We start from the raw sequence: 19,016 nt of genomic DNA, 5'->3' as shown, positions 1-19,016 counted from the left end.
ATGACTTTTTTTGTCAAAATTTTGTCCCAGTGTTTGTTCATCACTTCAGTTTTTGTCGAGTTGACAGTGGTCCGCCGTACCAAACGCGTCTGCCCATGCCCGCATAAAGCATCCCACATGTTCTGAGTCAGTCTGGCTTTGTTTCTCGTCGGTAGAGGGTGGTAATGATGGTGGTAGAGGGTGGTAGTGATTGTGGTAGAGGGTTGTAGTGATTGTGGTAGAGGGTGGTAGTGATGGTGTAGACTGTAGAGGGTTGTAGTGATTGTGGTAGAGGGTGGTAGTAATGGTGTAGAGGGTGGTAGTGATGGTGGTAGAGGATGGTAATGGTTGTGATGGTGGTAGAAGGTGGGAGTGAATGTGGTAGAGGGTGCTAGAGATAACCTCTCCTCCCTCTTCCCTCCTTGCTGCCTTCCATACACCAACAAGAGTCTTCAGTAAAGGTAAAAGTGATGTTAAACGTTCATTGATCCATTTCATTAGTCCTTTATATTTATTTCTCATTGTTTTCTGTATGTAAAACTATAGTTATTCTCTATACTCTGTATTTTTTGTTAATACTTTTCGGTGTCTAGAATGGATTAATTGGATTTGCATTATTTCTTACGGGAAATAGTGCTTCAGTTTTCGTCGAATTCGGTTTTCGTCAGACTTTCTGGAACGAATTAACGATGAAAACCGAGGAATAATACTTGGTTAAATTATCATCATTTGTCACCTTTGTACTCTTGAATATGTGGATCAGCATTTTTTTTTGTGTGTGTCCTGTTAACTGTTATCTGCAGCTGGATTCATAAATTCTTGATCCATGTAAATTATTAAAATATGCAGTTATCCATGCACTGGGCTTTCAGAATGATTAATCACATGTGATATTCTGGTATTATGAGTTGGCTTTATTACCAGATCTGCAATTTTTTTAAACTTTTGAATCTCCTCATGTATATAGTATGTCTTGGATGCCCTATTTGTACAAAATGTCTCAAAAAATGCAAATTCTTTGATTAATACTATGGGCACTGAAATCATGGAGGATAATGGACCCCTAGTTTTTCCCCGTTGAAATATTTAATCAATCATATTAACTTAATTAGAGCTTCTAGGTATAATATAAATTCTTGTTACAGATAATCCACTGAACAAAATTCCAGTGTACAAGTCCACATCCCTTTATCCAAAATTCTGAAATTCGAATATTACACCAATATACAACATGTATTGCAATAGGAAATGGTTTTGGTGTATGCCACCCATGACTTCAACATAATGTACAGTATTTGTTACAGTGGTTTTCCTTGCCAAGCTTGGTGGTTATGGCATATTATATTTATTTAAATATTATATACAGCTAGGCCCTGCTTATACAGCAGGTAAGGTTCTGGGCTGCTGCTGGAAAATGAAAATCACTGTAAAGTGAAACAGGTAGTGTTTTTTTTTTTTTCAAATGTATATAAAAACCTGATAACATGTTTACACTGTTATGTATTAAGTAAGCAGTAGGACTAGGCCCAAATAATACATATACAGTACACACATTACTTACCTTAAAATATTTTTGTCCTTAGCTTATAGTGAATAGTGAATATATTTATTGTAGGAAGTCAGAATAAATGAAGAACAGGTATACAGTCATACCCTGCTTTACGTCATTTAGGCCTACATCAAATTCGCCTTTATGCCACTTTTCTAGAGTAAATTTCAGTTCACGAACGCCATTATGTCCGGCTTTGTCACTCAGCAACGTCACCTACATCATAATTTTTTTTAATTGTGTTCATTATCCTTTAAAAAACATGACTAAAATGCATTTTTAGTGTTCTTTAAAATGTATCAATAGTTATCGTTCACGAGTTATTAATCCTAGTTTTACAGTGTTTGTCATCATTTTAAGGCATTATGTCTGGTTTATGTTAAAAACTGGGTTGTATCACAGCTCTTGGAACCAGTTAATGACATAGGGCAGGGTATGACTGTATTTGAAAACCACTGCATTACCAAAACACTGTAAAATGAAGCACTGTAAAGTGGGGCCTGCCTGTACCTGTATAGTGTACCAGAAACTTTGTGTAATGGTTCTTTTATTAATTTGTGAAAGGCTTTTTCTTTTTTTTTTGTATCAAAATAAAATGGATTTGTAGCTAAGCAGTTGATTAATGTCTTTGTAAAGTTATAATTAGCATGGTCATACATCAAATATCATAATAGGGAAGGGGAAGGACACCCATGTGGTGTGAATACGGTTTTAGTTTTAACTAGGTGTTAACAATAAAGGCAAATTACAGTGGTAGTTTTTAAGATTTGGTTGTAATTATCAGTGAGCCTGAATATTTGATCACACCAGCCATATTGTTGGATTTTTGGTAGTTTTGGTCATGATCATTCATTATATGGAAAAAATATAGCACTCTTTTTTCAACAAACTGGCCATATCTCACCCAGGCAGGGTGGCCCAAAAGAAAAAACGAAAGTTTCTCCTTTTAAATTTAGTAATATATACAGGAGAAGGGGTTACTAGCCACTTGCTCCCAGCATTTTAGTCGCCTCTTATGACACACATGGCTTGTGGAGGAAGAATTCTGTTCCACTTCCCCATGGAGAAAAAATATATCCATTATATAAAACAAAATTTTTGACAGTTATCTTAAACATATAAGTTTCTGTATATGTATCTACCAATTAATTGATTAATGTTGTTATTTCTTATACAGGTTGGTGGTTTGTCTTCCAGCATAGACAGCAAGAAGAAAGTGGCCAAGAAGCGCCATGACTATGGTTCTGAGTTCCGATCTAGGAAGGCTGGTGGTGACATGATGAAGAAGGGTAAACTGTCTCCATATGCATATGTACAGTTCTCCAAGGACAGACTCAACAAGAGGTAGAGAATTTAGAATTTTAAATGTCTTGTATGAAGGAAAATGAGATGTATAGCTTATAAATTTAATACATATAAATTTTAGGAGATATATGTGTAAAAATTTTGGCAAAGTGATACATATTTTGTAAATTTCAATTTATATGACAGACTGATATTTGTTATTTATGTCAATTTAGTGGTAAAGAAACTAGTATCCTACACTGCTGATATCTTTTACTCATTAATTTGTTCCTCTTTGGAAAGAATATTAATTTTACTTTGGAGAATGGATTTATGCAGAATCGCTCTAATACATTTCAGCAACATTCAGGTGTTAAAGATTTTGTAGAAATATTGCACTTATTTGTGGAAGAATTGTTTTCACTAGCAAAATTGCACTATAAAAGAAAAAATTGTAAAAACAGGAAGATGCAGAAGATAAGAAAACCCGAAATAATTAAAAAGGTCCCACAGATCCGGTGCCATTAGTTTGTTACTTTTTTATTTCATTGACTTTTCAGGTAATTATTATTTAGAAAAAAATGGATTATTAAGGGAACATTGTATTTGCTCTTGCAGGAAGAAAGCCAAGTATGAAGGACAGTTTACCAGCCTAGTGAGAGGAGCTAAAAGGGGTTTGGCCAAGGGCAGCAAGAAAAGACGTCGCAGCAAGATGTGATGAGCTGGTTATGGAATGTTTAATGTTTATCTTTTTTAGACACATATATGGTCTTTAATAAAAGATTGATACTGTACTAATTAGGGATGAAACAATATCAAAATTTTTGCAAGTACGTATTGATATTCAACTTTAGGCTGATAGTGATACCATCAAAATTAGCCAATACTGATACTAATACCATAAAAATTAGCCAATGCTGATACTTTGGCACATCCCTAGTTTAAATACACTGGCACTATTTATGATAAGTTTCATCACTGTACAGAGGAAATTGTTTAATAAAATATATAATTATATTTTGTTTAATTTTATTTGTATCCTTTGTGATATGAAATGTTTGTGAAATAGTGAGGAATAGGTCAAATCAGTGGATGAAGATTTAGTCATTAAATAGTTAATTCAGTGACAATGAAGTCACATATTGAAGTAGTCTAAGAGGTAGGACACCATTTTCATCATTCACTTCTCTGTTTTGATGCCTTTATGCCAGCCTGTTCATCAAACTGTTTTAACATGCTTGAGTATGCCCCTCCAGGAAGGTGCCTGATGCTGGTGAGGGGTTCTTGATCCTAGGAACTAAATTTGTCCTCCCATTACTGGAATGCCTCCCATTTCCCAGGTGCTATATGACCCCTATAGATTTAGTGCTTCCCCTTTATTAAAATAAATGTGCCTGAGCCAGTGGAGAGCAACACACTGGAAACTGATGCAGACGATGCAAGAGCTACTGAAACATCATTAGGAGGCTGAGGTAGGTGGTGGTTGGGAGGAGTTTCATGAGTGTTCTTAGGAGGCCAAGATTTAACCCTCAATGCTAAGTTTCAAAGTGACCAGTCCAGTGGAAATAAGCACACCTCAGGTTGATATGGGCCTTCAAGAAGGTTTGCTGATACTACAAGGAATTAGAGCTTACTTCCCTTTTTTTAGTATGAATTATTATTTACATTCATGGGGGAGTGCTAAACCCATTGGGATCACACAGCACATGGAGGAATGGAAGGCACTGAATTTCAGGAATTGGAGCACAGATCCAATTGCTTAGATCAAGGACTCCTTGTGAACATCATGATACTACCCTTGAGGGGTTCTAAGACGAAGCTTCCCCTCAAAGGTTCTATAATGTTAGTCGCTGTATAGTCCTTGTGGCTTAGCGCTTCTTTTTTGATTATAATAATAATAATAATATAATGTTAGTCACAGACTCTTGATCCAAGGAATTGGATACAACCTACCCTTACCTTGGATTGAACCTGATTTACTTCCATTCTCTAGGTGTTTTATCCCCTCAAGGAAGGTTCCTTGATGTTGGTGAGGGGCTCTTGATTTAGGGAATTGGATCTGTGCTCCAGTTCCCCGAATTAAGACTGAATGCCTTCCACATCCCCCCCCCAGGCGCTGTATAATCCTCCGGGTTTAGCGCTTCCCCCTTGATTATAATAATAAAATAATAATCTAGGTGTTTTATGACCACTGTGGGTGTAGCATATTGTGTGTTAAAATATGCTAAATCTTATATCCTGTGCCCATCAGGGAGATCCCTTGATCCAAGGAATTGAACTTAATCTTGCAGTCCTTGAATCAAACCTGGATACCCCTTATTCCAAAGGCATTATATAAACCCTATTTCATTTTTTATTATAATAATATATAAACCCTATAAGTTTAGTACTTTCCTGTGATTTGCCATGGACCATAATAAGGAGACTTAGATTTTCCTGTTGCTCCTAATGCTGTCACTGGCAGCAATACTGCCTTCAATATTGATGCAACTACCACTACTACAATCACCAGTACTGCCACTGAGGATGTCACTGCCGAAGAATCAAGCCGATTACCTCTTATTCCCTAAGCGCTTCCTAGTAGATACAATAATTTACTGTTTTTAATATAACTATGCTTGGGCCTTACATCGCTCAGACATACATACGTATGTACCCAGAGTGTACAGTACCTTTCACTTCCTGGACTGCAAAGAAAGCAAGTTATGAATGATACAGACTAAGCACTGTATGACCCCTATGGGTTTAGCATTTGCCCATAAAAATAATAATAACAATAACAAAAGGCTCGATCATATAATTTAATCATAGAAAGTACTGAACGGTTTGATCCCTTGTAGGTTTAGCGTTCCTTTTTCATTATAATAATGAAGGATTTTATTCCAAATCTGTAATTGAAATAGCCACCTACAAGAATAGGAAAAACAAATGGTGCCAAATGATGACATTGAAAAGTAATGGTGGCTTAGTTAGTAGAATATATTAGAACTGAAGTGTTTCAAGGCTTTTTCAACTCCCTGAAATATAAGGGGAATTACGAACAACCCCTCAAGCGAGGTTCCTTGATGCTGGTGAGGGGTTCTTGATTTAGGAAATTGGATCTGTACTCCAATTCCCTGAATACCTTCCACCCCCCCCCCCACAGGTGCTGTACAACCTCTACGGGTTTAGCGGTCCCCATAATAACATCACCTCAAGGATTCTTGATCCAAGGAACTGGACTTATCCTCCCTTTCCTTGGATTTAACTTGATTGTACCTTCACAGTTGCTGTATGATCCCCTACAGGTTTAGCGCTACCCCCATGAATATCATCATGACTAGGCCTCTTCTGAGCAACCGTCTATATAATCACTTTACATTTCTTTTCTCTTTAGCTTGTGAGCTCGGGATTTATGGGGTTAATTAATTTGTGTTTCAGCTGTAAAAATGCCATGCCAAGCTTTGATCACTGAACAATATGACAAAACAAGAGTGTTCGGTGGGAGGGAGCAAGAGTGTTCAGTAGGAGGGAACAAGAGTGTTCAGCAGGAGGGAACAAGAGTGTTCAGTAGGAGGGAACGAGAGTGTACAGCAGGAGGGAACAAGAGTGTTCAGCAGGAGGGAACAAGAGTGTTCAGCAGGGGGGAACAAAAGTGTACAGCGGGAGGGAACAAGAGTGTACAGCAGGAAGGAACAAGAGTGTACAGCAGGAGGGAACAGGAGTGTACAGCGAGAGGGAACAAGAGTGTACAGCGAGAGGGAACAAGAGTGTACAGCAGGAAGGAACAAGAGTATTCAGGAGGGAACAAGAGTGTACAGCAGGAGGGAATAAGAGTGTACAGCAGGAGGAACAAGAGTGTACAGCAGGAGGAACAAGAGTGAACAGCAGGAGGAACAAGAGTGTACAACAGGAGGAACAAGAGTGTACAGCAGGAGGAACAAGAGTGAACAGCAGGAGGAACAAGAGTGAACAGCAGGAGGAACAAGAGTGTACAGCAGGAGGGAACAAGAATGTACAACGGGAGGGAACAAGAGTGTACAGCAGGAGGGAACAAAAGTTCAACTGGAAGAAACAGTTCCCTCCAGTCTCATCAACAACTCATTTTCATCTAATCTAGTAGCGAGAGGGAGAAAAAAAAACTATTATTACCAACGAAGTGTTATATACAACGGAGCTTGCCTTAAATCTTAATAAAATTACTCTTGGTTTTACGTAGTTAAAGAGGAGCAAAAGATCGTCTCTGGCGATGCCTGTGAATTGAACGAGGCATCAGACAGCAGTGTTCAGTAGCCCACAGACAGTGCTAGAGGGAAGGTGTGCGCGTTGCTCCTCTGTGTCTGCCCTCAATGAAGTCAATTATATTCGAGTGACATCGTAAGGAATACTACGCCATGGATGTGATTTGTGCTTTATATAATAACCACGGAGTTCTACATGAGTGATAACGAGAGCTCCAGGAAACCTTACTACCTAAGTCACTGCGTCATTGAGGTGATTTACGAGTACCCACCATTAATTGAGTGTACCCTTCGAGGAGTCTCTTGATCCAAGGAACTGACGTGACCCCATGATCTATATTCGGATCAAGCTGGATTACCTCCCAGTCCCCAGGCGTTGTATGTCTCCACTGTAAATAAGTCATCGTTTGGATTTATTGGGTCAACTTAATTTCAGTTGCACGTAACTTAAATAAAATTGTCAGTTTTGTGTAATATATTGTGTAAAAATTGTAAAAAATTAAATTGTGTAAGACTCCTCAATCAGCACGTGTTTAGCGCTCTCCCATGAATGAAAAAAGAACAAGGAATCAAATTTACTGATGAAATGTTTACACCGCAGATAAATTGATGCTGAACAGTCAGACTGACGTTTAACAAGACGCGAGGCAGAAACTGACGTTGAACAAGACGCGAGGCAGAAACTGACGTAGATAAACGAGCGAGGGAGAAACACGTTGAACGAACGAGGCAGAAACTGATGTTGAACAAGACGCGAGGGAGAAACTGACGTAGATAAACAAGCGAGGGAGAAACACGTTGAACAACGAACGAGGCAGAAACTGACGAATAACGATACGCAAGGCAGAAAATGCCATGGTTATATATATATTTAAATGTCAAGGATGTTGCTCCTTATCTAAATTTCATCCCTGTATAACCCCGACGGGTTTAGAGCTTTTACACAAATATAATATTTTGTTTTAATATAAGACTTGGGCTTTATCTTATGTCACAGACATAAATAACTATAAATAAAACAATATTTCCAACAGACACAAATTAGGCAAAAAAAATAGTTATGAGAAAAGGTGCCATTTTTTCATGAAAATAAACGGTTAATCTTTTTTTTCTTTTTTTGACGGGACAAACATTATGCACTTGTTTATAATATAAACCAGACTGGGGAATAAGTTGCGTAAAGGAATTGGAGTTACCCTAGATTAAAGGATACTAAGGTCTGATCTTACCTTTCCAGGCTCCCCCATCACTTAAGCTAGCTAGCCTCTCACACAACCCTCTCCTTCCTTGACAACCTCAATGTCTCGACCATCTCTACCCCTCGTTATAAAAATGGGAATCTTTATTTGTGAAACGTTTCACCAGCCGCTGTGCTGGCTGCACATGTCTCATTCATCATCTCTATCCCACTTTTCTCGCCCTTACCGTATTATACGGCCTTCCACTTCCCTGCCTCCAAAGGCACTTTAAGACATAACGTCATATCTTGAAAAGAGAGAGAGAGCCGGAAATAAAACTAAATAACGTACAATTCAAACATTGGAAATCAACAGGACCTTCATCTGAACCTCAACCCACAAACACACCTCATGACTAACTGCAATAAACATCTCGGCTGCCTCCTACATTTTCAACTAAACACACACACTTCTACATATGGCACACAGATCCCGTATCACATGTGCAGCACTTGCGTATCTTTATTGTCCAATACAAAGAATAATCCTGGAGACGGTGGAAGACAAAAAAAAAAAAGAAAGTAATTTGAGGTGATCAGTTGCTCAGCCTTGAAAGATGCTCAGTCTATTAGTCATGATTCCTCAAGATTGTTGGACAATATCACCATTTAAGGCTGAGTGACTGGTGACCTCAAACCACTACTACACGTCTTCCACAGTGCCCAATTGATTAATCACGGCCGAGGGACTGATCATCTCAAACTACTACTGCATGTACTCTGTTATCTCAGTATTATTCTGTTTTGAAACTGTCCCTTTGTGATTTGTTTTTTAGAGTCACTATTCAGAGTCGATACATTCGAAATGCCTTTGCTAAAAAATTTGGTTATTGCTATCTTTTTCGATCTAGATTACCCATACAGGTTTAGTGCTTGTTTATGATTATAATAATTTTTCGATCTAGAAAAAGCTTACGACACTACCTGGCATTTCAGCATTTTGTCCCAAGCCCATTCCGTAAGCCCGGACTACCACTTTTTCTCAAAGATTTTTCTGTCAGGGGCATTGAAGTGTTCGATTAAATAATAATCATTTTTCCTGATTTTTGTGCAAGATGGTGTACCACAAGGCTGAATCCCAGGTGCTACCTTATTCGGTGCTACTCTGATATATGTTAACGAATTTACCTCAGTTCTTTCCACAAGTGGTCATCCTTACATGTAGGTGATTTTTTTTTTTGTCATCGCTTGTGCATTCCCGGTCTCATGACTCGTAGCAACTGCTCATCTAACGCTGTATACTACTGTGTAGATTGCGTGGCCAACTGGGCCACTTCACATGGTTTCAAGTTTTCCATTACTTAAACAAACTCAATTACCTTCACAAGTCACTATCATCCTACGGCTTATATATATATATATATATATATATATATATATATATATATATATATATATATATATATATATATATATATATATATATATATATATATATATATATATATATATATATATATATATATATATATATATATATATATATATATATATATATATAAACTTGCTGCATACTTGGCTCACGTCCAGCCTCGGAGGAGCTGGAGGAAATTCATCATCTTTGATACTTTATGCCATTGTATTCATGTTTATGTTTTTTTCTGTATATATATATATATTTATATATATATATATATATATATATATATATATATATATATATATATATATATATATATATATATATATATATGTCGTGCCGAATAGGCTGAACTTGCGATCTTGGCTTAAATAGCAACGCTCATCTTGCCATATAGGACAAGTGAAAATTTGTGTATGCAATAATTTCGACAAAATCATTCTGAACCTAACGAAAAAAATATATTTCACTGTGTTTGTTTAGTATTAAATTATTATAAACAAATCTAAAATATATTTAGTTGGGTTAGGCTAAAATAAATTGCGCTTGTTATAAAAAAGGTTAGGTAAGTTTTCTAAGTTCCTTTTGGTGCAAAATTTTAAAATTTTACATTAACATTAATGAAAAAAATATATCTTTAAACGTATAAGAGAAAATTTCGGAAAGGACTTAATTTTAAATGAGTTCTTGCTAATTGACCAGTTTTACATATTCGGCACGATATATATATATATATATATATATATATATATATATATATATATATATATATATATATATATATATATATATATATATATATATATATATATATATATGTCTTGCCGAATAGGCAGAACTTGCGATCTTGGCTTAAATAGCAACGCTCATCTTGCCATATAGGACAAGTGAAAATTTGTGTATGCAATAATTTCGCAAAAATCATTCTGAACCTAACGAAAAAAATATATTTCACTGTGTTTGTTTAGTATTAAATTATTGTAAACAAATCTAAAATATATTTAGTTGGGTTAGGCTAAAATAAATTGCGCTTGTTATAATAAGGTTAGGTAAGTTTTCCAAGTTCCTTTTGGTGCAAAATTATAAATTTTTACATCAAAATTAATGAAAAAAAATATATCTTTAAACGTATAAGAGAAAATCTTAGAAAAGACTTAAATTTAAATGAGTTCTTGCTAATTGACCAGTTTTACATATTCGGCACGACATATATATATATATATATATATATATATATATATATATATATATATATATATATATATATATATATATATATATATATATATATATATATATATATATATATATATTTATACCTTGTATAAATAAATATACAAGGTATGATGTAGCACGTAATGAAAGTAGTTTATTAGATTATGTATTGGTGGATAAAAGGTTGATGGGTAGGCTCCAGGATGTACATGTTTATAGAGGGGCAACTGATATATCGGATCATTATTTAGTTGTAGCTACAGTTAGAGTAAGAGGTAGATGGGAAAAGAGGAAGGTGGCAACAACAAGTAAGAGGGAGGTGAAAGTGTATAAACTAAGGGAGGAGGAAGTTCGGGTGAGATATAAGCGACTATTGGCAGAAAGGTGGGATAGTGCAAAGATGAGTAATGGGGGGGTTGAAGAGGGTTGGAATAGTTTTAAAAATGCAGTATTAGAATGTGGGGCAGAAGTTTGTGGTTATAGGAGGGTGGGTGCAGGAGGAAAGAGGAGTGATTGGTGGAATGATGAAGTAAAGGGTGTGATAAAAGAGAAAAAGGTAGCTTATGAGAGGTTTTTACAAAGCAGAAGTGTTATAAGAAGAGCAGAATATATGGAGAGTAAAAGAAAGGTAAAGAGAGTGGTGAGAGAGTGCAAAAGGAGAGCAGATGATAGAGTGGGAGAGGCACTGTCAAGAAATTTTAATGAAAATAAGAAAAAATTTTGGAGTGAGTTAAACAAGTTAAGAAAGCCAAGGGAAAATATGGATTTGTCAGTTAAAAACAGAGTAGGGGAGTTAGTAGATGGGGAGATGGAGGTATTAGGTAGATGGCGAGAATATTTTGAGGAACTTTTAAATGTTAAGGAAGAAACATAGGCAGTAATTTCATGCACTGGTCAGGGAGGTATACCATCTTTTAGGAGTGAAGAAGAGCAGAATGTAAGTGTGGGGGAGGTACGTGAGGCATTACGTAAAATGAAAGGGGGTAAAGCAGCTGGAACTGATGGGATCATGACAGAAATGTTAAAAGCAGGGGGGGATATAGTGTTGGAGTGGTTGGTACTTTTGTTCAATAAATGTATGAAAGAGGGGAAGGTACCTAGGGATTGGCGGAGAGCATGTATAGTCCCTTTATATAAAGGGAAAGGGGACAAAAGAGACTGTAAAAATTATAGAGGAATAAGCTTACTGAGTATACCAGGAAAAGTGTACGGTAGGGTTATAATTGAAAGAATTATAGGTAAGACAGAATGTAGGATTGCGGATGAGCAAGGAGGTTTCAGAGTGGGTAGGGGATGTGTAGATCAAGTGTTTACATTGAAGCATATATGTGAACAGTATTTAGATAAAGGTAGGGAAGTTTTTATTGCATTTATGGATTTAGAAAAGGCATATGATAGAGTGGATAGAGGAGCAATGTGGCAGATGTTGCAAGTATATGGAATAGGTGGTAAGTTATTAAATGCTGTAAAGAGTTTTTATGAGGATAGTGAGGCTCAGGTTAGGGTGTGTAGAAGAGAGGGAGACTATTTCCCGGTAAAAGTAGGTCTTAGACAGGGATGTGTAATGTCACCATGGTTGTTTAATATATTTATAGATGGGGTTGTAAAGGAAGTAAATGCTAGGGTGCTCGGGAGAGGGGTGGGATTAAATTTTGGGGAATCAAATTCAAAATGGGAATTGACACAGTTACTTTTTGCTGATGATACTGTGCTTATGGGAGATTCTAAAGAAAAATTGCAAAGGTTAGTGGATGAGTTTGGGAATGTGTGTAAAGGTAGAAAGCTGAAAGTGAACATAGAAGAGTAAGGTGATGAGGGTGTCAAATGATTTAGATAAAGAAAAATTGGATATCAAATTGGGGAGGAGGAGTATGGAAGAAGTGAATGTTTTCAGATACTTGGGAGTTGACGTGTCGGCGGATGGATTTATGAAGGATGAGGTTAATCATAGAATTGATGAGGGAAAAAAGGTGAGTGGTGCGTTGAGGTATATGTGGAGTCAAAAAACGTTATCTATGGAGGCAAAGAAGGGAATGTATGAAAGTATAGTAGTACCAACACTTTTATATGGGTGCGAAGCTTGGGTGGTAAATGCAGCAGCGAGGAGACGGTTGGAGGCAGTGGAGATGTCCTGTTTAAGGGCAATGTGTGGTGTAAATATTATGCAGAAAATTCGGAGTGTGGAAATTAGGAGAAGGTGTGGAGTTAATAAAAGTATTAGTCAGAGGGCAGAAGAGGGGTTGTTGAGGTGGTTTGGTCATTTAGAGAGAATGGATCAAAGTAGAATGACATGGAAAGCATATAAATCTATAGGGGAAGGAAGGCGGGGTAGGGGTCGTCCTCGAAAGGGTTGGAGAGAGGGGGTAAAGGAGGTTTTGTGGGCGAGGGGCTTGGACTTCCAGCAAGCATGCGTGAGCGTGTTAGATAGGAGTGAATGGAGACGAATGGTACTTGGGACCTGACGATCTGTTGGAGTGTGAGCAGGGTAATATTTAGTGAAGGGATTCAGGGAAACCGGTTATTTTCATATAGTCGGACTTGAGTCCTGGAAATGGGAAGTACAATGCCTGCACTTTAAAGGAGGGGTTTGGGATATTGGCAGTTTGGAGGGATATGTTGTGTATCTTTATATGTGTATGCTTCTAGACTGTTGTATTCTGAGCACCTCTGCAAAAACAGTGATAATGTGTGAGTGTGGTGAAAGTGTTGAATGATGATGAAAGTATTTTCTTTTTGGGGATTTTCTTTCTTTTTTGGGTCACCCTGCCTCGGTGGGAGACGGCCGACTTGTTAAATATATATATATATATATATATATATATATATATATATATATATATATATATATATATATATATATATATATGTGTGTGTGTGTGTGTGTGTGTGTGTGTGTGTGTGTGTGTGTGTGTGTGTGTGTGTGTGTGTGTCGTGCCGAATAGGCAGAACTTGCGATCTTGGCTTAAATAGCAACGCTCTTCTTGCAATATAGGACAATCGAAAATTTGTGTATGCAATAATTTCGCCAAAATCATTCTGAACCTAACGAAAAAAATATATTTCACTGTGTTTGTTTAGTATTAAATTATTGTAAACAAATCTAAAATATATTTAGTTGGGTTAGGTTAAAATAAATTGTTCTTGTTATAATAAGGTTAGGTAAGTTTTCAAAGACTCTTTTGGTGCAAAATTACAAATTTTTACATTAACATTAATGAAAAAAATATATCTTTAAACGTATAAGAGAAAATTTTAGAAAGGACTTAATTTTAAATAAGTTCTTGCTAATTGACCAGTTTTACATATTCAGCAAGACATATATATATATATATATATATATATATATATATATATATATATATATATATATATATATATATATATATATATATATATATATATATATATATATATATATATATATATCCCCTGTCTCAGTAATTATTATTATTATTGTTAATATTATTATTATAATCATGGGGAGCGCTAAACCCGTAGGATTATACAGCATTGTGGGGAGGGGGGTGGAAGATATTCAGATTCAATTCAAGGAACTGAAGCACAGATTCAATTCCCTTGATCAAGAGCCCCTCACCAGGATCAAGAATATCCCAGTATGTGATACGGTCGAATATCATGGCTGTCCAACATCATTTCCATAAAAGCCACCTTACTCTGTTGAACCTATTTAAAACTTTAATCCATTTTACTTGGGGAACTGATAAGCTAACACTTCTTAGACTTGATGCAGCCTAATTCTGCCTTAGCTTGACTACGGGAACCAAGTATATTCTTCAGCTTCCCCAGCTGCTCTTCAGAAATGCAATGTCCTTCACTATCAAGGATTACGTTAATGTCTATCGATCTTTCCTTCTTGAGAGCTTGTATAGAGAAGCAAATATCCTTTTACAAGATAGACGTGATGTCCATTGCCTTACTTATTTTGTTCGTTTCCATGACTCACAATCCTGATTCACGAAATCGTAATGACACGACTGCGCGTCGGTCTGGAGTTTTATAACTGACCGCAGGTTCTGTCCTACCCCCCTCAAGGAAGGTTCCTTGATGTTGGTGAGGGGCTCTTGATTTAGGGAATTGGATCTGTGCTCCAGTTCCCCGAATTAAGCCTGAATGCCTTCCACATCCCCCCCCCCAGGCGCTGTATAATCCTCCGGGTTTAGCGCTTCCCCCTTGATTATAATAATAATAATAATCTGTCCTACCCGTGTTATGGTTTATTCACAATGCTCATACGTATAGAATAATCACATTATGTTCAATGAGGATTGTGAAGGTTATAGAAGTAAGTTTATTACGGCACTTTAATCTCCACATAACTTTGGCAGTATCTCTTAATTCACCCCTTTATTTTCACTTCATTCCCTACTCTTTCCACGCTCCTTGGGATATTCAAATAATTCATGTTTGTTCCTTGAATACTGTGAATCATTTTATTATGGTACGGCGTCTTACACTGACAATTCCAGATTCTCAAATGAAATAGGGTATGCTACTGTTTTTTCCTCAGAGTATTCCAGAGATATTTACTAAGAGTTGGCTAGCATTTCCACAGCAGTTATACTTGTTGCTGTCACAGCAACCATGTCCACCTCTTTCGTTTTGTCACACACTCATAGTGTGTTAGAAGCTCTTGAGGAATAAGACTTCCCAGATCCCATAATACTTCGTATACGACTCTGATTATGCTGAATTTCTAGCAAGCACAAACGTATTTTTTTTTGCTGGGTCCCTGAACCACCCGACGTTCATGGCAACGTATATGTAAGTTCAGCCGCTTGGTCTCATGTTCACCGTATACCAGTCTTCCAGAGAGAGGTCCTTTTTTGGGGCTATTTTCTAGAGTGAAACCGTTGGCAACAGCGTTAGTGCGAATTAGAAGACCAAGTTGTTTTCCACCAAACGCATATAGGCTCCTGGCCATCTTCCCATCGCTATCCGGCCTAGGAAACAGCTCACACGTTTGTAAATTTGCCACACAGACTCGCACACACGTCATATGGAAGGGGATCCTCAGTATCCACTCTGCGAGGACTGCTAGATAGTTCTGCCAATTTACAGTGTATTAATAGACTGCCCTATTTATCAGAAAGCACGCAGAATTCACTTTCGATATCTTCAATATCTTGACGCACTCTAACTGCCCTCCTTGTCGAAAGTCCGACCTTTGATGCTAACCTATTTCATCAACTATTATGTTAATGTTACACCTTCACTAACCCTCGTCTCTATTAACCCCTACCCCTACAATTTAAGCCATCTCTGTGCTGTATGACCCATATGAATTTGGTACTTGTTTTCGAATATATGATAAAATTACACTTTTCCAAAAACTAATAATTCATGGGGTAGTTGTGTAATGATTTTTTTTTTTTAAATTGTAGAGCTTAACTGTTAAATTACTCAACCGGGTGAGATTAGGTGGAGATGATTCACTTTGTTTTTAGCAATTTGACAACATCAGTGTTTTAATGTGAACTAATTAAACACAAAAATTGGTAATAGAGCACATGGAGTGTTAATGCTATTGCAAATCCTCAGTAAAGAACGGTAATCATGCGGTAGCTAAATTATACTCCTGTTGGTGAACACTGAAACTAACGTATAAACACGAGTGGATAGGATGAACAAACTAGTGTGACAATAAGGTGACCAGTGAACAAGTTTTCATGTCTAAGATCCAGGGCCGCGGGGGCGGTGAACCCTTCAATCATTAACACAAAAAACAGAACTAGCCAGGCTCTGTCTCCTCTTCCCTCCCCTCCTACGCCAGCTCCAGGCAGTGAGGGGGTCTCGTTACCCCCACTCCACTTCCGTCTGAGGCTGAGGAATGTGACATCAGAGGTTAGTCTTGTGTGCGTTGTAGCCTCAGCTGTACTGCATATCTCAACACACTTGTAACCTCAGATGATCCCATAAAGATGTACCTGTTAAATTATCTTCCTAACAGTAGACAATATTCATTAATTTCTTTCAGCCATTTAAGCATTTATGTGTGATTTTTGCGTTTGTGTTTAAATGTGTAAAAAAGCTTTGAACTTAAACATGGTATTTACATGTATTAGAGTGATTTTTAGAATAGTATATCTGGAAACTATCAGTTTATGTAATATCAGCATGTTTGAGTAAATCATATTCTTTTAATATTTTTAAGGTTTAAATAATTTTTGCACTACTATTCACCAAATATTTTATTAAGTGAATATATGAAGGTAAGCAGAAATGAAATAAAGAAACAAAACTAAATCAAACTAAGGTAGTTGAGGAAATTTTCATTAGGAATACGAAGAAATTATACATGGCATATATCTTTTCGTTACATTAACACCATCATAGGTGAATTTTATTTTGGGGATCAAGGTTGGTACACATTTAATTAATTTTGCAGCCTTATTTTCACATAAAATATTTGATGAAAAGACATTGTGATTGACTTCTATATTATATCTATGTACCTCCCAAGAATGTAGTCCTGTTGGTGTTAGTGAAATGTTGAGAGTTCCTGGTAATGGATGTGTGGATGCTGAGGCGAAAACTACTGTAGTGAGCTCATATACTGGTATGTTTGTGGGAAGTGGCTGGCCCAGTGGGCCCTACAGTCAAGTACAAAATTATACAGGGTTCGAGAGCATGTAGGTGTTTGACCGTCTTCTACAAAAATCGTCACTGAGACTATTCTCACTTCTAGCCACTTAATTGCAGGTGCTCCTGCTCCTCGTTGTATAGTTTTACTCTGTTTCCGCAGCTTATCTTTCTAGATTTTGTCATTCATCAGAGTGCGCAGAGGTGTCTGGCGGCCTGTATATCGTCAGACATTACCTCATTGTGGGATCGTCGACATATCCTATTGTTTTTGTGATTCTGTTCCTTTCCATGACCTCTGTGCTGCTCTTACCCATAGAATTCTTATAGCTGTTAGTAAAAGTAACCGTGTCAGTCCTCTTCTTTTTTCTTAATATCCCATTAAATCTTCGCCTCCCATTGCCTAGACCCTATATGACCCCTACGGGTTTAGTGCTTCTAGGTGAATATAATAATAATGATAGTAATAAAAATGTCTGCGAGAGATTTGTAGCTCCCTGGTAGCCAATCATATTTTTTTTTTTTAGAATTAAATTCGAGGTTCGACATTAGTTTAATTATGACCTTTTTTTTGTAATGTTTCTAGGAAGTTAGTCACACGTGATGCCAACAGTATCAGACTATGTATTACATTCTGTTAAGGCAACTTCCGTGAGAGGGTCTTGGAGTTTCTGAAACACTTCAAGCTTCCTGTATCATTTATAAAGAGCCTCTGGAGTATCTCTTAATGCTTCTGGAACACTTTTACAACATCTGGAACACCTTATACGAGTCTGGAGCATCTACATCCTCTGGAACATCTTTTATAGCATCTGGAATACCTTTTATAACCTCAGGAACGCCGTTTAGAGCACCTGGAGCAAATACCTCTGGAACACCTCTTGGAGCGTCTGGAATCCATCCTGAAGCCTCGTGAGCACTTCTTGGAACCCTTGTAACAAGTTCCATGGTGATAGTGGTGCTGGTGATGATAGGAGTGCTGATGGTGCTAGTGATGTCGATGGTAGTAGGAATAGTTGTAGTTGTGGTGGTGCTAGCGGTGGCAGTGATGGTGGTTGTGGTGGTAGTGATGGTTGTGGTGGTGTTATTGCTGGTTGTGGTGATGCTAGCTATTGTTTTTGGTGATGGTGATAGTGCTAACGGTGGTGGTGGTGATAGTGATGGTGCTTGTCGTGGTGCTAGTGATGGTGCTTGTCGTGGTGCTAGTGATGGTGCTTGTCGTGGTGCTAGTGATGATGCTTGTGGTGGTGATTGTGATGGTGCTACTAATAGTGCTAGCGGTGGTGGTGACGGTAGCAAATGTTTCTGATTAGTTATGGTGGTGATGGTTGTGCTAGTGATACAGATGGTTGCGGTAGTGACTGGTGGTGGTGGCGGTAGGGATAATCTTTCTAGCTAGTTATGGTGATGATTGTGCTAATAGTGTGGGTGGTTATGGTGGTGACGGTGTTAGTGGTGGTGGTGCTGGAGAGAAACCATGCGGGTACTCTGCACCTCCACAACGTTATCTGTTTTCTGGGAATTCCTGAGCTTACTCTGTTGTTCTATCACCAGTATTGTCCCGACAGAGAG

General features: G+C 37.4%; 2 protein-coding genes across 8 annotated transcripts in view; both read left to right on the top strand.

Moving 5' to 3' along the window:
* The window catches only part of LOC128692661 (RRP12-like protein), a 41,688-nt gene extending 37,861 nt beyond the window's left edge, over positions 1 to 3,827 (top strand). The window contains exons 17-18 of the mRNA XM_053781926.2: positions 2,706 to 2,872; positions 3,431 to 3,827. Coding sequence (XP_053637901.1) covers positions 2,706 to 2,872; positions 3,431 to 3,530 — 267 coding nt within the window. The 3' untranslated portion in view covers positions 3,531 to 3,827. The remainder of the gene's footprint in view (positions 1 to 2,705; positions 2,873 to 3,430) is intronic.
* A 3,249-nt stretch (positions 3,828 to 7,076) lies between these two features.
* Positions 7,077 to 19,016, top strand: part of nvy (CBFA2/RUNX1 partner transcriptional co-repressor nervy) — a 348,472-nt gene continuing 336,532 nt past the window's right edge. For 3 of the 7 annotated variants that reach the window (XM_053781916.2, XM_070089930.1, XM_070089931.1), the window contains exons 1-2: positions 7,077 to 7,168; positions 16,247 to 16,706. The gene's annotated coding sequence lies outside the window, so the exon portion shown is untranslated. Of the gene's footprint in view, positions 7,286 to 16,246; positions 16,707 to 19,016 lie in introns of all 7 variants that reach the window. The other 4 variants (XM_053781918.2, XM_053781917.2, XM_053781915.2 and 1 more) reach the window with 4 other exon arrangements.

The sequence above is a fragment of the Cherax quadricarinatus genome, chromosome 30 (genome assembly GCF_038502225.1).
Source record: "Cherax quadricarinatus isolate ZL_2023a chromosome 30, ASM3850222v1, whole genome shotgun sequence".
Lineage (NCBI taxonomy): Eukaryota > Metazoa > Arthropoda > Malacostraca > Decapoda > Parastacidae > Cherax > Cherax quadricarinatus.
The sequence above is the reverse complement of the archived record's forward strand: the minus strand, read 5'-3'. Positions and strand labels throughout refer to the sequence as shown.